Consider the following 20019-nt stretch of genomic DNA (forward strand, 5'->3'; position numbering starts at 1 on the left):
AATATGGTTTAATAAAAGATTTGTGTGTGTGTGCGCGCGCACGCGCACGCGCATGTATGTATAGTACACGTATATTTTACGAATCCAACAATAATGGTAGTAACAGTTTAACCAATAACACGAAAACTATCGTCTATATATAAAATCCTATTTTAATTAAATGTTTTTAATTATTTCATTCCTATATTACAATTGCAATTAAAGATGTTAAAATCGATACAACGGAAAAAATATCTCGATGAAACATCGATAGATAGTATGTTTCGGTTAAGGAACAGTTCGATAGTTTGCTTCATGTATTTCGTGTAAAGTGCATGTGCATCTTGCAAGTGATTGCAAGTAAAACAAAGCCACATTACAATATTTTAGAAATGAAATGTTAAACTGCACAAGAAAATGTTGTCTATATTTTATTTGTGGAAAAAATGAATATCATACTTCAAAAAGAACTACGATCTATTTTCCGCAATGATTAATTAAAGAAGAAATAGTTATTTATTTTAAAAATTTATAAATCAAGAAATGAAAACATGTAATTTCATTTGTCAACTACTTGGTATCCTTGCTATAAGAAACTGATAACTCTCAAGTGGAAAGAGAGTATAATCAAGGTTTTAAAAATAAGCATACAAAAACCAAATTATGATATTTTCAATGATGTAAAATTTTCATCGTATTTTTCTATTGTTAGTGTAGCATGAAAACGTATCAAGATGTATAGTTATTTAATCGTTTATGAATCCAAATCAACAAATGTGATCTCTATTCCATTCGAGTTACATTTTATAACTATAAAAGTGTGATAAAGTAATACATTAACATATTATGTATATCAGAGCGCACAAAAATAACATAGTGTCTGATATAATGTATTAATATTTTAATATTTTAATATTATTAATGCATTGGTAACAAAGTATTTAATGTCATGCTTTTTGCATATTATGTTTACTGTTTTTTTGTAGAACAAGGTAAACAAGTGGCAAAAAAGTTACATTATACAATGTAAAAAGCTTCAATTTCTATAGCATAAATAATGCAATTGTCAAAAGATTTATTTATAACATTTTTAAAATTATGTTTTTCATAAAATCAAATGCAGTTTCCTGATTAATAACAATGAATGAAATGAATATGACAAGCACCATGAATTCTGTAACGTCTGTGATGTTACTTGATAATGTCAAAAATTATACCAACACTGTGGCAAATAATACATCAGACGAACCATCTGAAGCATATGTGTATTCTACAGAAGAAAGTGGAACTAGTCAACAGTTATGGAATATTTCTAAAGCCACAGCATCATTGCCTAATAGCACAGTACTTTCCTTTGATACTTCAAGCACCAGTATATATATGTCTACAACAACAGAAGCTTTCGATGAATTTGGTCCACCAGATGGAATAGAATACATTTTTGTACCACTTGGTGTAGTGGTCTTTGTTATTGTATTATCAGCTGTGGTATGGGTAGCGATATCACTTTTGTATTTAAATCATAATCTTTTTCTGATATTCATTTGCAGAAACAAAAGCATAAAATAAAATTATGATCAAATTATAATGCTTGGATAAATATTTCTACATTAGGTATTATTACCTTTTTGCAATATAGTCTAGGTTCATTTAATCAGTTTGTATTGCAGTATTCTATTTAAAATTTTATTAATCCATAGCATTTGTTTGGAGAAAGCATATTCTTTTTATTAGCAAGTTATAGATGTTTTCATAATGCTTTGCATTATACATTTTATTAATAATATGTCATACTTTTGAAGGTGATTATTATATCGAGAAAAAGAAAATTAGAGCGCTTAAGGCACAGACTTATGCCAATGTATAATTTTGATCCTGGGGAAGAAGAAGAAGATGACTGGGAAACTGAATTATTAGAAGAATGTTACAATAATCATCAAAGACGTGTATGTGTGATAAATGTTTTTCCAATATTAATTAATGTGTTATTAGTATAAAATAATTTGTTTTATAGCAAGGATATCAATCTATGGATACTGAAGAAAATGCTGAACTCTTTGGAAACCATTAATAAAAACGAAAATAGTCGTTTAAAAACATATTGTCTAGAATTTAACATAGATTAAAAATTACAGTATTTATTAGATTTATACATTTACTTAATGCTTGATCAGGTTGTATATATCTCAATTCAAAACAATATCGAACTCCACAAGTTTTGTATAAACTAAGATTTTTTGAAATATTAGAATGATAAGTTTTATTAAACATTCTGTAGTACTACAGTAGAATTTACTTCATTTGTTATGCTGTGACAACTACATAGTGATACAAAATAATTCCATAATAGAAAAATATGAAGAAACAAAAATGACAAACTTTATTTTATCATTCAGTGTTCATTATACACTGTATATAACATTTTTTTTTATAAATGTAAAATTTTTCCTACATGTTTGGAAATTAATTATATATATTTTTATAGTTTTCATACCCTTTCTTTTAAAGACATTAGTGAAACGAAATTTTCAAAAGTTTATATACAGAATATAAAATTTTTGTTTGATTCACACGAAATATTATAGTTCTAAACACAAAAGATAAAAAACAATAGATAATCTACTTACAATAAGGAAGAAATAAGTACTATTTAAAATATTATCAAAAACTTGTCCAACAAAATTATTTCAAATAAATGATTAAAAAATATTTATTGTTGCATTTCATTTGTTAAATGTAATGAATAATAAAAATTCTTTTGTGCTTAAATTAAGGGGTCTCTAATCATAAAGGATTATTTATTATTTACAATGCATTAAAATTGATTATGTAATAAGAATTAAAAATTGATTAAATAATATTACATGTCTAACATATAATTTTTAAGGATCAGATTAAAATACATTAGAGGAGTCTTTCACCGGAAATTAGTTATAAAAATCACAACTAGAATATGATATAAGTAAACAAAATTGTATGTATACAATATAGGAATTAAGAGAGTCACCTTATAAGTTTATTTACTTTAATACAAATTTGACATTCACACATATGCTTGCTTCAAGAACAACGTTAATGTTTACATATTCAAGTCAATTAAAAAAGGATATTCTTTGCACATGGTACATACAAGTATTTTAATTTTTTTCTATTTCTTACAGCATTAGATCTGTAGGAAGTTTTTTGCTTTACGAATTATGATACACGTACAGATGAGCAAAGGAGTTAACAAATATGTGATTTTATCATGGACTATATATATTAAAAAAAAAAAAGTTTGCCTTATTCATTTAGCTAGTATATGAGATCTGAATTTTCAAAGTTTTTTTCACTAAAATATTTATACATTTCCTTTTGACATTTAAAACAACAATAATAAGAATAATAATAATAATAATAATAAAAAATAATAATAAAAATAAAAATAATAATAATAATAATAATAAAAACACGAAGTAAATACTAGAAAGGAGCATATTACAGATTCTTAATGCATTTCATTCATTTTTCACAGATATAGTCATTACTAATTACGCTTTTTTAGCATTTCATTCGAACTTGAGCAGCAGTTTTAAAAATAATATGGTACCGATTTACTATTTCAATCTGCAGATTATGATATAAAAAGCAAACTTAAAAACTTTAAATTTACCAGTTTTTTTAAAAACTTTTAAAGAATCAATGTGATACATTGAAATTATTTGTTTGTATTTAATTCTCTTCTTCCTCCTCTTCCTCCTCCTCTTGCTCTTCCTCTTCTTCGCCAGTACTTTCTGGTTTTTCTTCTTTCTTCTTTGGTCTACCACGACCACGTCCTGAAGAAGTTCCTTTAGATAGTGCCTGCTAAAATTTAATACATATTCTCAATTAATACAATATATTTATTGATATTATTTAAATTCAATAATTCATCAGCAACACACAATAAAAGGTATGTTACTTTTATTATTTATCAGATAATATAAGTTTCAATTAGGTAACAAAATAATAATAACTTCTAAGATGTAACAAGATATACATTTAGTATTTTTATTAAATTTTACCAAAGTTTTTTATGGTTGTTTAGGTAATAATTACGGAAAATAAAAGATTAATTAATGCACACCTTCTTTTTATGAGAACCTTTTGGTCGACCTCTACCCTTTTTGACAGGTATAGGTGAGCCGTCATCTTCATTATCAGATTTTGCAGCACGGAGTGCATTATTTTTCTCTAAACTAGGTCTTCCTCTTTTTTTGGGTTCTTTAACAACATTTTTTTCCACTTTTGATGGTCTCCCTCGTTTTTTCTTTTGTTCATCAACAATAGGTGATGAATTATCGTCTGACATTTTTGATCCTCTGTATGATCACAAATTTTAAAGGCATAATTTTTAAACATTACAAAAGAACTTACAATATCTATAGAGCTATACCTATACCTATACCTAATAAACTATACAATTTGATCAATTATTTCCACTGTTAGTCAGTTAAAATTTGTATGCTTGGATAATTTGGTTAAAACAAATTTGATATATGCAGTTGTCTCAATTTTCAGGGACATCCTTATTTTTTGTATAAAATCTTATAATTTTTTCATTTATCTGTAGTAGATATGGAAACAAATTTGGTAAATACTATAAAATACCTTTTTTATAAAAAAAAAAATGTAGAATACTTTCATTAAGAATAGAAATAATGAAGGTGATTGAGTTATATGGTTTAGATTAAATAATGACTTTGTAATTATTAATTCTTAATGTAAAATGTCAATTTTGTTTCCAAGGAATTGTGTGCAAAAATTATGAAAAATACAAATAAATTCCTTTTCATTATAAAACTAATTGAATTAAAAATATCATACTCGTAAATAATTAAAGATATTTATTCCTTTTGAACAGAAATGTAAAAATCTCATTTACAGAGTAAACAAAAAAAAGATGTGCAATGCTTAGATAGATAAGCATTGTATATCTATAGGTAGGGATAAAGATAACACAATTACAATATTTTGGAGTTACATGGAGAATATGCATACCCGTAAAGAGAATATAGAAAGTATTGTATATTTATCGATCTTCAAACCTCGTCATAAAAACCAATTAATTTCAATTTTCAGTTGTAATTTAATAATAATAAAAAAAAAGAACGCGTATAGTTTGTGATAAACTCGTGGAAAAATAAATTGTAAACTAGTAATTGCTTTCCACAAAGAATGAGTTACGCGCCCAGAGCATGCATTTGTATCGAATATCATTAAACAGTAGTTTCATGACCGGCTATCTTTGTTACAATCCAACCACGATAATCATTCATAATTAATTACAACAAGCGATATAATAGTTTATGTACCAAAAAACAAAATGTCACTATTGTTTGCAAAACAATAAAATTATAGAAAGTATTCTTATTAATTTACTTAGATTGCTTGTAGCAATAAGCGAATGCTTTCTAAAATTTCCGCGCCCGCCATTTTCAAAAATATTCACCACACTACACGGAAGTAGTATTTTTGTACGAATAACCATAAATAAAAATACACAATTGTGTAAAGTGATCAATAGTTTTAACATTCATTTATAACAGAAAAATAATAACATAGAGTAGAATCGCTATTAAAACCAAATGTAAAAGCGATCCTTAACTGAAAGGGACGCCATGATCGACAATCATGGCAACGTCGGAGTCGTGGTAGCGTCCATCAACGATCTCGCGTTGTATAAGTAAATGAATAAGTATGCTGTAAGTAATAATCGGCTTGAATCGAAAAACCCATCAAAAAATTATTGCAAACATCATTTGCAAGTTCTTCAATCTTTTAACCCCATGAATGTGTACATTCGTTGATAGAGTATAATATTTACAGCAGCAAAAGACTGATAGCCACTCACCTCAAATTTCTCGTGTATACGGAGACAAAGCAATCGTTCGTCCGGCGCGCGCGTCGTTCCGCGAGAAAGCCGGGCTATACCTCTACCCTGTATAGTATACTAAAATGCTCCGTATTTCTTTGTGTATTGCTTATACAGAAACGTTCAAGTCTTCCTCTTTTTAGCGTTTCTTTTAATACTATCTTTCGCGTCCACTACACGAAACTATGACACGAACACAATTTACTGCACGGATACCCAGACGCGACTGATCTGCTAGAGACGCACTGTATGCTGTACACCGATCGCTTGCTGCCCTAAGAAGCAGATCCCCACTCCCCATGTAACCCGTCAACTGTTCCCGCCAGAAAGTCATGATATTAATGGAAAGTTGAAATTACCTATAACTTTTTAAAAAATATAAGTAAATATATATAATTGGTCTAATTTGTAATGAAGCAAACTGTTTAAAAACATTGACAATTGGTACAATTTTAGAAAAGATTTCTTAATAATAATTTAATATTCATGTGTATTGAAGCGAGGATAATTTGGCGGGAAAACACTAAACTAGTTAACAATAAGTGGCAGGCAAATGTTATCGAACATTTTAATTTATAGTTCGGTTTTGGAGAAAAAAAATGAAGATGAATTTTTAGGCAAATAGAATTAAAATATGATAAAATGGAAAGTTTATACAGAAACATTTGTTTCATTTATAGATTTTTTTTTTTATTTATAAGATATTTACAAACTTTTATGTATGAAATTTCACAATTATAATCAGAAAACATAGTGAAATGAATTTAATAATTTAGACCATTTTCTCCATAAAGGCGTCGGTAATGTAAATTGATATTATAAATTTAATGACTTGAATATATATGTATTCAAATAAAGTTCAATTATTTCAATGTTTAAAATAAAAATACAGTATTATTTCAAGTAAGTTTATTAATTGATTGATCAAATCAGTAGCTTGATATTATATTGTTATTAATATTGCAAGAAGAATGACAAAATATTAACTTATTAGAATCTTACTTGTTAATTAAATTATATTTGTTGTAATTTATTTGTTTTTTTTTCCCAATTTGATATGTAAATAAAAGACTTTTCTGAAACTAATGCATATAGCAAGTATACATTTGCATTCGTAAATATACTTGCGATTAAAAAAAATATTTCTCGAGCATACTTTTGCCTTCTTTCTCCAACATACTTTGATTATATGTTATTTAAACTCATTTTGGCTTCCTTCCTCCAACACAAAACTTAAGAAAAGCAATCAAATTCTACTAAAACACTCTAACTTTGAACTAATAAATTATCTTTAAATTTTAAATATGTTTTAAAGAAACAATTATTTCAGGATTATTTGTTATGCAAAAATTATAACAATCGCTAAATAAAATATAAGATGATGACCAAGAACGAATCAGAATTGTTTAATTATATAAAATCGTTATAATTAAATCCTTTCTTAATGAAAGCTAGTATAATGAAATTTATGTTTTATGTTTTAGCAATATATCTGCATAATAGCTTATAATTCTGTCAGTTTCTCTTCCTAGATTAAAAAAATTGTTTACAATCCTGCTTGTAATTTAATGTGCAGTTTGCAATATTATTTAATAAACTTATATTAATTTGGAAGAAATACATAAAATTATGATTTTGTAGATATTTAAGAAAAGTTTGAATAGATATAAATTGAATAAATAAATATGTTATATAAGTGTGTTTGTAATTATTATTAGACTTTACTTATTGTTGCACTATTTTAGTCTAACTGTTCTAGAACTAAGTAAAAAATAATTTCATATGATTGATGTATTTTTGAAAAATGTTATATACCTTTTAATTTCTATTTACAATGTGAAATTTTATATATATGTATACATTACATAAAATTTTGTACATGTATTGTTCTTGAATCTTTATAGTATGCTTCAATTTATATTCATAAATCTTCATTCAAGAAGTCTTTTAATACCCTCGACTGTGTCTGTATAAATTTCTAGATAGATCTATTACAACACACACACACACACACATTTGTTTCTTTCTCTGATAATATTTCCATACAAACTATAATATTATATATTTTATTTTTTCGCAAAAGATATTTTCATTGCATGGGAAGGTGTAATTTTAAAACCTTGGAGAGCATCTTTTGCAGCCCCTGATTGCACTTCATTTTCAAACTCAACAAATGCAATATCATGCCTGTTTGGTACCAAACGTACTTCTTTGAAACCAGGAAATTGATTAAAGAGCATTGATAACATCATTTCACTAGTCTCATCTGGTAAGTTTGTAAGGAATAAAATTTGGTTTGGTGGTTGTTCTGGTACAGCAGTATTGACTAAACCTGGATGTTGTGGCACACCAGCATGATAACCAATCTGTTGGGAATGTTTGGCTTGTTCTTTAGCTCGCTTCTTAGCACGTTTGGCTTCTTCATCTGCTGCAGGGACAACTCGTTTTGGTTTCTTGGGTCTTTCTGCATACGTGCCTTTCATTTTTGCAATTATATCACTATCCGTCTTTGCATATTGTATCCTCTAAAATGCAGATAATTACAAAAATGAAACATTTATTTATTTGAGAACTGAAATGATTAATTATATAGTAATTATATCTATTGATAGGTGATTGACAATTACCATTGGTTTATCATAAAAAGGAAAACCTTGCATTGACCTCAAAGCATTTGTGGCACTAGCAATTTCTTTAAAAATAACAAATGCTTGTCCACGCATTTTTAAAATTTTTAATGCTACAATATCTAATATTTGACCAAATTGGGAAAAAATTGCATACAAGGATTTCTTTAATTCATCCTTCTTTATTTTTTCATTCAAATTATTAATATAGATTGTATTATTTGGTCTAATATCCATTGCCCCTAAAAACAAAAAAGTAATTTGTCATAAAAACTATTTTAATAGTTAAAAATAAAAATGTTTGATGTTAATAAATAGTAAAACAATCATAATGATATAAAATTGATAAAACATAGTACAAATAGAATAAAAGAATTAAATGTATAATATTTACACGTTAATTAATGATACTTTTTCTATACTGTAACAATTACGTTCAATCGGCGTCAGTGTCTCATAGAGGTTAAGGCACACTTATGTATAATAACAAACTACATATAAATATAGAGTGGAAACTTCACGTTAAAAACCTTGGCAAATTATCGTTACAATGAATTGCGGCCCTAACTTCAAACTATTTAATGAGAAAAATATCAATACTTTTTAATTATGTATAAATATTACGAAATTATTTTTCTACTGTTACAACTTTATTGCATTTAATTAGAAAATAATAATATATATGTTACAATTAAAGTATGAATTAGAGGTCCGTTTTCATGTGACATATAATCACGATTTGCAACGCGACATAGGCGATCGAAGTTTAGTTGTGTTAAATTAGATTCTGGTTAGTTTTTACTAAAATCCCTAATAAAATATATACCTGCTTGCACAAATTCTTACTCTTCAAGGAAAAAACTATTAACTTCGCACCAACCAAGTATCTATCGAGAAGAAAAACGAATAACAATTGGTACGGAACCGATAATTAACTTGAAGCAGAAATGAATTAATAGTCAAAACAATGAGGTTAGACATAAACAGAGCTTGTTGAACAAAATTTCATTGGTGGTCTTGTCAATACAACGATTTAACCAGGGATGTCCAACATATTGCACTTCTTGTATTCACTTCTTTCACAAAGTATACACAGAATTAAAAATACTATGATTATATAGTATATTATTCTTTAAACACTAAATAATTTTTATTTAATTATAGTATACACTCATCTAGTATTATTTTTAATTATATTTTTCATTTTAAATTTTTTATGTATTTTCATAGACTGTAATATTAAGGAAATATTTGTAATTCCTATATTGTTCCATTTCAAAAATATGAGTGCCAAGCCATTTAGAAATAGTGAAGGTGTAAATAGACCATTTCGTTCTCCATTTAGTAGTTCTCGAAATAACAATACAGAAAATAATGTTAGTACTCCCGAATCAAATATTCACAAATCACTATTGTAAGTATGTACTTATAAAGCAATAATGTGCTTTTAAAATTTCATTCTACAGTATATATGTCCTTTATTAATTTTTGTTATCACATTGTAAAACAGAAGGGTTTCTGTATCACAAAGATTACTTTTTCAAACACCTCCTACTAAAAAATTTCGTTTGACTGAAGGAAATGAAGAAACCAAAATAGATGTTGAAAGAAATATAAAATTATGTCAAGATGACTTGGCATTGTTAAAAAAGCAAATACAGAAGAAACAAGAGTCAATTAATAATTTAAAAACAACATTGCTCTACAAGAAAAAGGTAAAAAAAAGTATTACAAGTTACGTATACAATCCATTACAGTTACTGAATTCTTAAGTGAAATACTTATAATTTTAGAATAAAGCTGAAGATTTAGAAACTGCCATTAAAAAATGGACAGATGCTTGCCAAAATGCCCTTAAAGATTATGAAAATGATTTGCAAAATAGAAATGGCCAGTCCGTAAACATGACCGAAATTTTATCTTCATTTGGTATAAAACCTAATACAGTTCGGTTTTGTACTAACGATGATACATTTTATTAAAAACTATGTTTGAATATGAAAGAGAAACAAACAATTTCAAGTACAAACTATAATATTATATTTATTTATTACATATCTACATATTTTTAATAAAATTTTTATATAAATAATCAAATTTATAATACCTTGATGTCCAGTTTCTTGTTTAATATGGATGTGGTTTAAATGGAAAATTTGGATCAAATAATTGTGGATCATCGACATAATTAGGGTCTTTTGTCATATAGCCCATTAAACCTAAAATATAAACAAATTAATAATAATATAAAGTATACAGAATGTAACTTTTAATAAACTTTATATAAACAAACCAGAATTTTGTGCTTTTATTATTTCTTGTTCCACCTGTGTTTGTTTATAACTGCATAATCCAGTTATGTGTTTTCCATAAACTCTACCTGTGTGACGACTTTGAAATTGTGATAACAATCGTACATTTTTATAATCTGGTTCTATCTTGAATTTACACAAAATACAACATTTTGACACTCTTTTAAATGGATTTTCAGTTATTGTTGGCTGTAAAAGAAATAGGCACTTTCAATTTAGTTGGTTTATAATGACAACTGAATGAAAAAAGAATAGTTTTTAATTTATCAAAGAAAATATTTTTCGTTTAATTTAAATAATTTTAGTATTTCATTCATAAACATTTAATATTACATTAGTATTTATAATGAAATATTACCAAATCTGTATCAGTTTCGTCCGTTGTTTGCTCATTTGAAATAAATGCTGTAGTGCTTTTATTACGATATATAAATGTTAAAGCTCTGTTTGAAATATTTCGTACAGTTTGTGCTGTAATAAACGTAGAAATCATTTTGCACTATTGAAAACGTGCATACAAAAACAGGTATACAACTCACAAACAAAGCATAGAAAATGTATTCGACTAGAAACGACGTTTCAAAAATAGTTTCAAGTAGTAACTTACAAATAAACATATTAGTTCAGAATGTACATACTTCTACCAATTCGTATAGTGTAAGATAAGGAGTTTTATTGAAAGTTCTTATGTAAAAAAAATTTGGCATTTAAAAATGAAAAGATTCTTCCATTTTAAGGAATCTATACTTCGTTCACCAAAAGCGTGGACGATGCAAAATAAAACTATATTATTGCGATCAATTATTCTTGGCCTATTATAATCTAGTCAGTAATATATCTGATGTAGGTTTGATGCATGTGTCGAACATAATTTTAGGGATCTGTATATACTTCTAATGCCTACTTTTCTTATATTAACCCTTACACTTTAAAACAGTATTATAAATTGTAACTTGTATAAATTCTATTGCATTTATACCTATTTAGGGTATAGCCCTTTTTGGTTTCAGTCCTGTCTTAAGTATAGTAACAAATTAAATTTAAAAGAACAAAAGAGGAAAGAAATTGTTATATTCTACAAAAAATTTGCAAGCTAAATTAATCAATAAAGTTTACTAATAGATGTGAGGATGTTTAAACGTAGAATAATCTTGCTGCTTGACGAATTTATTACTATTGAAGAACTTCTGAGATTGGTTGCGATTTGTAGCCCTCTGTTGTTCAATTCTGGAAGTATTGCGAGAGTTGGTTTGATACGTTATCTACAAAATAATAATTAATGGACCATGTCATTAAACGGATTCCGTTATTGAAGTCTCTGCCACTCTTTTTCCATCACGCGGAGGGGAGAGTCGTGCCTTTGAAGGTTTCGTAGCCCATAGTTTAATTTAATATAATTATTAGACAGAAATTGTTATCGATTGGTGGTGTGTACAGGTGAAAGTGATAGAACAAGATGTGGACTTCAATATTGGATGCAGTCAAAATGAATCCGTTTGGAACACCTTTCGTGACAGCTAAATGTCAGGGGCAAAACGAGCTTTCACAGTCACTTATTAAAAACAGTCGTATTGCTGCTGCCTCTACTGCTTCAGGCGGTCAGTAGTTTGCAAATAATTTTTCTAGTAAACGATAGTTTGATTGATATTAAATAAATTTATATAACTTAATGGTTCTATCTTAACTATGTACGTCAAAAGAACAATTCCTCGTTGACATTTGTTACTCAGAAGCAATTTGTGATTATTAGATAAATCGATTTTATTCTCGCAAAGTTTCAGTCACATGAACGTTGTTACATAATCTAAAATATTGATAGATATTTAACACTTCTTATGTTAAGATCAAACCTTAAATTCACTAACAAATCTGAAAACTGTTTATGTTCGCATTATTTAATTGGTTGGTGTTTTATCGTAATTTGTTATAAATTTGTAATTTTAGTTTAATAAAATTATGTAATGAATACAGTTTTCGTCACATGGCTAGTAATATCGTTATAAGTTTTATATTTCAATTTCATTTTTTTTTTCAATATTTTATCACTTTCATAGATACATTGTTTTAAAATCTAACGTATAGTTTGACGAATAGGAAAAAATTAGTCGCGAAAAAGTATTTTTACATAATTTAGCCGAAAATTCTGTTACAGTCGATCGTTCTTAAGTTAAGGGTTGCATAAGGAGCAGCCATTTTGTAGAAAATGCGTGTATGAATACCGTTCCCATAACCTTGGTTGAGATTTGATTAAAAATAATAGCATGTTGGTATAGTGGTCGCGACCGAGAAACTAATTAAAGATATCCTCGTGTTCTTGAAAGATTTATTATTGGATTAGAACAAGGTAGTAAGGTCATTCGTGTCGATTTTGAAATTTTGCCAGATTCGAATTCCGCACGTTGCTTCGAATGAACAGCTGATCAATGGCAGTTTTCTCATGAATTAATTGATTTACAATTAATTTTTTTTTTCTTCTAAATTTATGATTTTAAATACAATTTTCGGATGAAATTTAACTTCATTTTATGATTACATATAGCAGTTTTTTTTCTGTAAATTAAATGCATCATAATAGTTAAAATACTTTTCCAGTAAAAAAATCAGTGCCACATATATTTATAAATTTCATTTTTTTAATAACTTAAAATATATAGTTTGCACTAGTAGGGTTTATTTGTAAATATTAATATATTTAGTAAATTATAATATAAATAATTATATGTTTATATTATAATGTTCTATTAAACAAATGTAAATTATATTTTCTTTTGATATATAGACAGTTGTGAATTTGGATCAAATAAATATTTTATGCTATGTGGTTTGGGAGGTATCTTGTCATGTGGTATTACTCATACGATGATCACACCCTTGGATTTAGTAAAATGTCGAATTCAAGTAGATTCTGCAAAATATAAATCAGTTTTTAATGGATTTCGAGTGAGTAACAAATTATTTTTAGTGATATTTTATTATGGATACAAAATAAGTGTTATAACTATGTGTCTTTTGATTAGGTGACAGTGGCTGAGGATGGAGTACGAGGTTTGGTAAAAGGTTGGGCCCCAACGTTCTATGGTTATTCTATGCAAGGAATGTTTAAATTTGGTCTTTATGAAGTCTTCAAAGTATATTACTCAGCATTTATTGGGGAAGAACTATCATATGAATATAGAACAAGTTTATATCTTGTTTCTTCAGCATCTGCAGAATTCTTTGCTGATATTGGTTTAGCTCCATTTGAAGCTGCTAAAGTAATTATTAATTATTTGTCCACATATGTATGCAAATAACATTTTTAACACTAAAAAAAAAAAACAACGGTTAGATCAATACTGCCCCTGTTATGGTTTTAAAAATTAGATGATACTATTTTTGTATTATCTGTGCATTTTCGTGACAACTCCTATACCCTAGATAAAACAGAATTGTCCTTTTGTTCCTCTGCATTATTCTTGTCAATTCTCATGTTTGCTTCATCATGTCCAATCTTATATATATTGTAAATTTCTTTACATAATTATTAATGTACATACTGTTGAGTATATGATAAACTGTATAAATTAAAATGTATAAAGCATATTCTTTACTTGCACAGGTCAGGATTCAAACCATGCCAGGGTTTGCAAATACATTAAGACAAGCATTGCCCAAGATGTATGCTGATGAGGGCTTTGGTGGCTTTTACAAAGGGCTGGTACCTTTGTGGCTTCGTCAAATTCCATACACAATGATGAAATTTGCTTGTTTCGAGCGAACCCTTGAGCTCTTATACAAGTATGTAGTTCCTAAGCCACGATTAGAGTGTACAAAGGGTGAACAATTGGTTGTCACCTTTGCAGCAGGATATATTGCTGGCGTATTCTGTGCAATTGTATCTCATCCTGCAGATTCTGTAAGTGAATTTTTTATACAATTATATTTATATATTTGTTTTCATTCATTTTCTTAATATAATATTGCTATACATTTTGTTAACACAGGTTGTATCAAAACTGAATCAAGAAAAGGGAGCATCAGCGGGCGATGTTCTCAGAAAACTTGGTTTCAAAGGTGTATGGAAGGGTCTTGGTCCTCGTATTATTATGATTGGTACATTAACAGGAGCACAGTGGTTTATTTATGATGCTGTGAAGGTATGGCTTCGTATGCCCCGCCCACCACCACCAGAAATGCCAGAATCACTTAAAAAGAAGTATGGATTGGCTTAATTATCACACACTAATAATATGTTTAATTGAATTGTGAAGCAATTGCAGTTAGAAAGAAAAGAGCATAGATGAATTACATTACTTCCTCGCAATGCATTGTCGAACAATGTTTTGCCATACATTTTGAATATTTATTCTGTAATACAAACATCAGTGCAGGTGCCACTGCCTTGAAACTAGAAGTATTAATGTGCTGCAGATGCGAATCATTGTATATCGCTAACAGTTCTATAATTGTAAAAGAAGTAGCACATTTATAAACACTTAATAGTGACAGTGAGTTACCTATTGTAACCAGAAACTGTTATTTTGTACATAGAGTGATCACTGTAAATAAATGGTCTGTGATTGCTCGATTAAATCTAAAAATTTGGTTTTTCTTTCTTATACACCTGACCAACAAAATATGTTACATATGTATTGATTTCTATTAAGTTTTTTTATAATATTTTGAATATAATCTATGCATTTAATAATTTCCATATAATCTTTGTATAAGTATGAATACATATATTAAGAAAAATATAGTATACATGTATTTACAGTGTCACAAGTCAATAAGTTCTATTCGCAACTGTACACGTGTTACTTTACATACATGTGTCTAAAAAATTTATTTCAACATATTACAATTTTAAAGTCATGTTCAACTAATCGTCTGTTATGTTACCTCATAACTAGTTGCAAATATCAAGACTTCATTATATTATTCTTTAGTTCATTAGGAGTTTAAATTTGTTTTAATACTATACATTTAAAGATGTCATCAAATAATTCATAGCAATATTACAAATAATAGTATAGAAATAAAAATGTGCTTCTACGCACACTTACATTGTTGTCAATAGACTACAACAATTTTTATATATTATCTAGAATAAAGTTCTTTTTCTAAGTACATCTTAGCATCTTGTATTGTTGCAAACATTTTAAATGTGAATTCTCCATGTAAATATAAGTCACATTTTTGTACCATTTCAAAAACTGGACTTGTACAACGTACAAGATAAAAATGTATATCAATTTGATTAAATTCTGTTATCATTGAATGTAACATGATTACGCCACTAGAGTCAATATAACTTAATGCACTCATATCCATTATGACACACTGTAATTCTTGTTTGTCTTCTGAATCTCCTGTATCCATGTAAATACCTCTTTCTTTCAATTTTATTCTGTGTTCTATAACTTTTTGTGGATTTATTCCTACTAGTTTATACAATTTTGATTTAAAATGATTACAGTTTGCAAAATTTAGAGTTCCACAATAATGGAAAATTTTCAGTCCAGGAATTTCCATTGCCTAAAAATTATGTAGAAGTGCATATTAAGATCGTAAATGTATTGATTTACTAATAAAAAATATAGTTAATTTAAAAAAATGACATACTGCTTTATATCTACTCAGATCTAAGTATAAATCTGTATTTGGTATATGTCCCAATAAACAAGTGTAAGGTCTAATGCTTTGTAATAAAATAATTACTAGTGACATCATTATTCCAAGCAGTAAACCAATATCAATATTTACTATTACAACTATTAAGAATGTTACAATCCAAATTAACGCATCATATTTATTTAACTTCCAAAATTTTATAAGTTGTTTAGCTTGTTGAAACATTCCTTTCAAAGCTACCTAAAAAAAATTAAATCGGTATATAGTTAACGTATATTTCAATAGTTGTTTATATTTTTAAAAAATATGCACTTACAACAATAATTGATGCAAGGACACATCTTGGTAAGGGTTCAAAAAATGGACCAATCCATAAAAGGATAGTAAGTAATATTAAACAAGATACAATACTTGCTATTTGTGTTCGACCACCGACAGTTTGCTGGATTAACGATCTACTTAATGATGCTGACACTGGCATACATGAGAAGAATGATCCAAATATATTACTCATACCCTAAAATCATATTTTTAAAATATACAATGGTTTTGCACATATATGTTTTTGGAATCATAGTATTCCAAAAATTGTTTTCATACCATTGCAAGAAGTTCTTGATTCGAATTAATTTTGTAATTAAGCTTTTGTGAAAATATTAAAGCCATTGATATAGTTATAGTATAAGAAACCATGGTTATAGCAATACTATCTATTGCTACGAGGTGTAATAAATTAAATGTTGGTATCTCTGGTGCTGGAAGTCTATCAGTTTTTTAATTTTACAAAATAAGAATATCAAGTTATATTATTCGTAAAAAACAAACAAGAAATTTTTACATACCCCGTAGGGATATCACCCACATCTTGAATATTATATTTATCGGACAAATGAAAATACTTTGAAATTAAAGTACCACTTACAACTGCGATTAGCTCAATTGGTATTGGGATACTGCATCTTTTGCTTGCCCATGGCTAGTATCAAAACAGAATAATTATTTTTATATTTCTATAATAAAAACATTATAATGTTTACCTTCAAAAGTTCGTTGTTACAAACAAGACTAGTAATTGTTATTGATGACACAACCACAGCAGCTAAATTTGTATTTTGTATTTCCTTAAAAACATCAATCAATGTCTGTAAAAATTTTTTCAATTAGTTTACTACCATTAAAATGGTACATTTAAATAAATTATATTTAATACTGTGAACTTACAAAAATAAGTTTAAAATATCCTTTTTGCTTTGGTAATTTCAGACCTAAGAGATCTTTAATTTGGGATATTAAAACATAAACTGCTGCACCGGTTGTAAAACTATTTACTAAAGGTTCACTAAGTAATGTGCTTATGATACCCAAATGAAATATGTACATTACAATCTAAAAAAAACATAAAATACAATTATTAATTTTATCTAAACATAAAATAAATTGATGAAATATTACCTGATATATTCCAACCATCAATGTGACAGCTGTTGCTACTTCCATGGGTGTATATTTATACAAATGTTCCCTAGTGTAGTTGAACATTACCTCCGAAGTATTTGAACTTGTAAACTCATTGTGCGGTATTGAATAAGTCATCACTGTTTTCCCAGTCATCAAGCAAACCACAGCAAAAGTTCCTGATGGGTGCCAATAATGTTTGATTGTTCTAGCTTGTCTAATAAGTTCTTATTAAAAGGAGCTATGTGTAATTCTTCTGTAATAGAAGTAGCATTTTACTAATTGTACAAACACGAAGTGTGGAACACTAAGTCAATATTGGCAATTGATTTTCGTGGTGTATTGAAAATCTTTCCCATTTTCTGTTTTAGTATCAAATATTTAACATGAATTTTTTCTTACCCATCGACACATGTTTAGATGTGCCGAAAAAAAAATATACTAAAACAGGAAAGAATGCCATGTATATGCCAACTACTGGTGGTACATTTCCTAAAAGTGCATAAGCCATGCCCTGAGGAATATGCATAACTGCTACAGTTAAACCAGAAATTATATCTGACATTATACTTTCTTTCCAATTGTAGTTTCTCAGCCAATTTATTGAAGGAAATATAGATGTCATGCATGATTTCCAATTTTTAGATTTCATGGCATGTAGAGCATTTTTAAAAACTGTAACAAACAATCATTATTAGTTCCAAGTCAATTATTATATAGATGGTACAAAAATACTCTTTTCTTTTTCAAATACCAGATACATTTGGCATTTCATAATGACAATCTTCATTTAACGTTTCTTGTTCATAAATTGGCCTTTCTAAATGTATTTGTAACAATGCATCATGCTTCTCCATGTTGATAATAATTGATAAAATTATGGATTTTGTTCAAATGAAAATATTAAAATTTTATTAATCAGCTACCTATCTGTAATAAATAAGTATTTTGAGGTGTGTGATATTTAATTTTAAACAATACGTATTTAAAATTTTAAGTTAAGAAGCTAAAATATTTGTAAAAGCCATGATACTATTAAATTGTGTTTTAAATTTAGAAAAGTAGATAAAAATTGGTTTCTGTTTCTATTTCTGTTACGTTTAGAAAGAAAAATTGTTATATAATAAATTTGAACGTGTTAGTTTATTCTAACATCTATTATAATAAAATGTATATTTTATGAAATGGAAATAGCGCTTTAAATCATACAGAATTATTAACAATTTTTAACACTTTATTTTGAAAATTTTGCCTTTTAAATTAACAGTATTATTAATGTATATTATTATTCATGCAATTAAATAAAATGAATTAACCTTTAAATATTTTCATAAGTATTTTTTTTTTCAATGATTCTGTTCAGTGTTTAACATATTTATTATCTTATCATTTCACTTAGATGTCTTTTTATTACAATTCTCTTGACCACTAGTTAATTACAAAAAATGTTGTTGAATAAACTTGTGTTTTAGAAAAATTAGTTTTTATCTCATTGTAAAACAGAGGTACTCGACTAATCAGGACTGCCACTCGCTTACACGTTTATAGATTTTATATGTATGTACAGATATATACACGCATTCACAGATCACTACCACATGTATCTTATTTACGTTTGTCATGTGACAAATATATGTGTTAATAATCAAATATATTAGCAACAACTGCTAGATCCATTACAGCTATTTGCCTGGAATCGCACTGTTAAAAAAGGATCATGTTCATTTATTAGTGTTATAATGTTTAATTAAAATTTACACCATATTGTTATGTTTGTATTTACATATTTTTTGTATACTTTTTTTTATATAAGCGGAAAACAATTAAAAACAGTAAAATGTATTATATAAAAAGAAAAATTATATTTTCTTGTTTAAATATTAAAAAGTTCTTATGCAAATATTTGACACATACATTTTGTTTTCTTACTCTTGAACTATTTTGTACTTACCTTTATTATTACATAACTGTAATCATATGATAATTATAATAAAATATGTATATATTAAAACATTAACTATAATAGTTATATCTATTATTCCTAGTACACAATGAAAATAAAGTATATTTATATATACATATCTTATTTGAAATACACATATGTGAATTATCCTTTATGAATTTTTATGAAGATATATAG

General features: G+C 27.3%; 7 protein-coding genes across 18 annotated transcripts; 3 read left to right on the forward strand and 4 right to left on the reverse strand.

Moving 5' to 3' along the window:
• Nucleotides 1-109: 109 nt before the first annotated feature.
• Nucleotides 110-2352, forward strand: LOC143145451 (uncharacterized). 4 transcript variants are annotated; one of them, XM_076308839.1, is made up of 4 exons: nucleotides 110-556; nucleotides 1103-1473; nucleotides 1782-1925; nucleotides 1994-2352. In XM_076308839.1, the coding sequence occupies exons 2-4, from the start codon at nucleotides 1120-1122 to the stop codon at nucleotides 2048-2050; spliced, it is 555 nt and encodes a 184-aa protein (XP_076164954.1). In that variant the 5' UTR covers nucleotides 110-556; nucleotides 1103-1119; the 3' UTR covers nucleotides 2051-2352. The 4 variants fall into 4 exon arrangements, with proteins under 4 accessions (XP_076164954.1, XP_076164953.1, XP_076164956.1 ...); XM_076308840.1 differs by having other exon boundaries at nucleotides 113-256; XM_076308838.1 differs by having other exon boundaries at nucleotides 110-1473; nucleotides 1994-2351.
• A 424-nt stretch (nucleotides 2353-2776) lies between these two features.
• D1 (D1 chromosomal protein) lies at nucleotides 2777-6127 on the reverse strand. Of its 4 annotated transcripts, none has more exons than XM_076309167.1 (3): nucleotides 5852-6127; nucleotides 4085-4319; nucleotides 2777-3819 (listed from the first exon to the last, which is right to left on the reverse strand). In XM_076309167.1, exons 2-3 carry the CDS (start codon nucleotides 4307-4309, stop codon nucleotides 3691-3693), a joined length of 354 nt encoding a protein of 117 aa, XP_076165282.1. In that variant the 5' UTR covers nucleotides 4310-4319; nucleotides 5852-6127; the 3' UTR covers nucleotides 2777-3690. The 4 variants fall into 4 exon arrangements, with proteins under 4 accessions (XP_076165282.1, XP_076165281.1, XP_076165280.1 ...); XM_076309166.1 differs by lacking the exon at nucleotides 5852-6127 and adding an exon at nucleotides 4825-4939 and having other exon boundaries at nucleotides 2777-3822; XM_076309165.1 differs by lacking the exon at nucleotides 5852-6127 and adding an exon at nucleotides 4999-5239 and having other exon boundaries at nucleotides 2778-3822.
• Nucleotides 6128-7649: 1522 nt separating this feature from the next.
• Nucleotides 7650-8978, reverse strand: Snf (U1 small nuclear ribonucleoprotein A snf). Its single transcript, XM_076308443.1, has 3 exons — nucleotides 8894-8978; nucleotides 8500-8741; nucleotides 7650-8397 (listed from the first exon to the last, which is right to left on the reverse strand). Exons 2-3 carry the CDS (start codon nucleotides 8734-8736, stop codon nucleotides 7939-7941), a joined length of 696 nt encoding a protein of 231 aa, XP_076164558.1. The 5' UTR covers nucleotides 8737-8741; nucleotides 8894-8978; the 3' UTR covers nucleotides 7650-7938.
• Nucleotides 8979-9320: 342 nt separating this feature from the next.
• Nucleotides 9321-10791, forward strand: LOC143145252 (swi5-dependent recombination DNA repair protein 1 homolog). 3 transcript variants are annotated; one of them, XM_076308444.1, is made up of 4 exons: nucleotides 9321-9585; nucleotides 9730-9913; nucleotides 10010-10214; nucleotides 10293-10791. In XM_076308444.1, exons 1-4 carry the CDS (start codon nucleotides 9543-9545, stop codon nucleotides 10479-10481), a joined length of 621 nt encoding a protein of 206 aa, XP_076164559.1. In that variant the 5' UTR covers nucleotides 9321-9542; the 3' UTR covers nucleotides 10482-10791. The 3 variants fall into 3 exon arrangements, with proteins under 3 accessions (XP_076164559.1, XP_076164560.1, XP_076164561.1); XM_076308445.1 differs by having other exon boundaries at nucleotides 9327-9471; XM_076308446.1 differs by having other exon boundaries at nucleotides 9369-9415.
• On the reverse strand, nucleotides 10523-11541 carry Mrps18c (mitochondrial ribosomal protein S18C). The gene is made up of 4 exons (XM_076308447.1): nucleotides 11450-11541; nucleotides 11170-11376; nucleotides 10793-11000; nucleotides 10523-10718 (listed from the first exon to the last, which is right to left on the reverse strand). The coding sequence occupies exons 2-4, from the start codon at nucleotides 11302-11304 to the stop codon at nucleotides 10627-10629; spliced, it is 435 nt and encodes a 144-aa protein (XP_076164562.1). The 5' UTR covers nucleotides 11305-11376; nucleotides 11450-11541; the 3' UTR covers nucleotides 10523-10626.
• A 557-nt stretch (nucleotides 11542-12098) lies between these two features.
• Nucleotides 12099-15391, forward strand: Mpcp1 (Mitochondrial phosphate carrier protein 1). Its single transcript, XM_076308957.1, has 6 exons — nucleotides 12099-12177; nucleotides 12249-12409; nucleotides 13591-13751; nucleotides 13829-14065; nucleotides 14410-14706; nucleotides 14795-15391. The coding sequence occupies exons 2-6, from the start codon at nucleotides 12268-12270 to the stop codon at nucleotides 15020-15022; spliced, it is 1065 nt and encodes a 354-aa protein (XP_076165072.1). The 5' UTR covers nucleotides 12099-12177; nucleotides 12249-12267; the 3' UTR covers nucleotides 15023-15391.
• LOC143145505 (prestin) lies at nucleotides 13487-19437 on the reverse strand. Of its 4 annotated transcripts, none has more exons than XM_076308954.1 (11): nucleotides 19196-19437; nucleotides 18634-18805; nucleotides 18282-18554; nucleotides 17877-18058; nucleotides 17646-17810; nucleotides 17462-17566; nucleotides 17267-17400; nucleotides 17025-17187; nucleotides 16741-16941; nucleotides 16416-16664; nucleotides 13487-16328 (listed from the first exon to the last, which is right to left on the reverse strand). In XM_076308954.1, the coding sequence occupies exons 2-11, from the start codon at nucleotides 18734-18736 to the stop codon at nucleotides 15891-15893; spliced, it is 2013 nt and encodes a 670-aa protein (XP_076165069.1). In that variant the 5' UTR covers nucleotides 18737-18805; nucleotides 19196-19437; the 3' UTR covers nucleotides 13487-15890. The 4 variants fall into 4 exon arrangements, with proteins under 4 accessions (XP_076165069.1, XP_076165068.1, XP_076165070.1 ...); XM_076308953.1 differs by having other exon boundaries at nucleotides 18634-18809; XM_076308955.1 differs by lacking the exon at nucleotides 19196-19437 and having other exon boundaries at nucleotides 18641-18770.
• Nucleotides 19438-20019: the final 582 nt, after the last annotated feature.

This window comes from Ptiloglossa arizonensis, chromosome 4 (genome assembly GCF_051014685.1).
Source record: "Ptiloglossa arizonensis isolate GNS036 chromosome 4, iyPtiAriz1_principal, whole genome shotgun sequence".
Classification (NCBI taxonomy): Eukaryota; Metazoa; Arthropoda; class Insecta; order Hymenoptera; family Colletidae; genus Ptiloglossa; species Ptiloglossa arizonensis.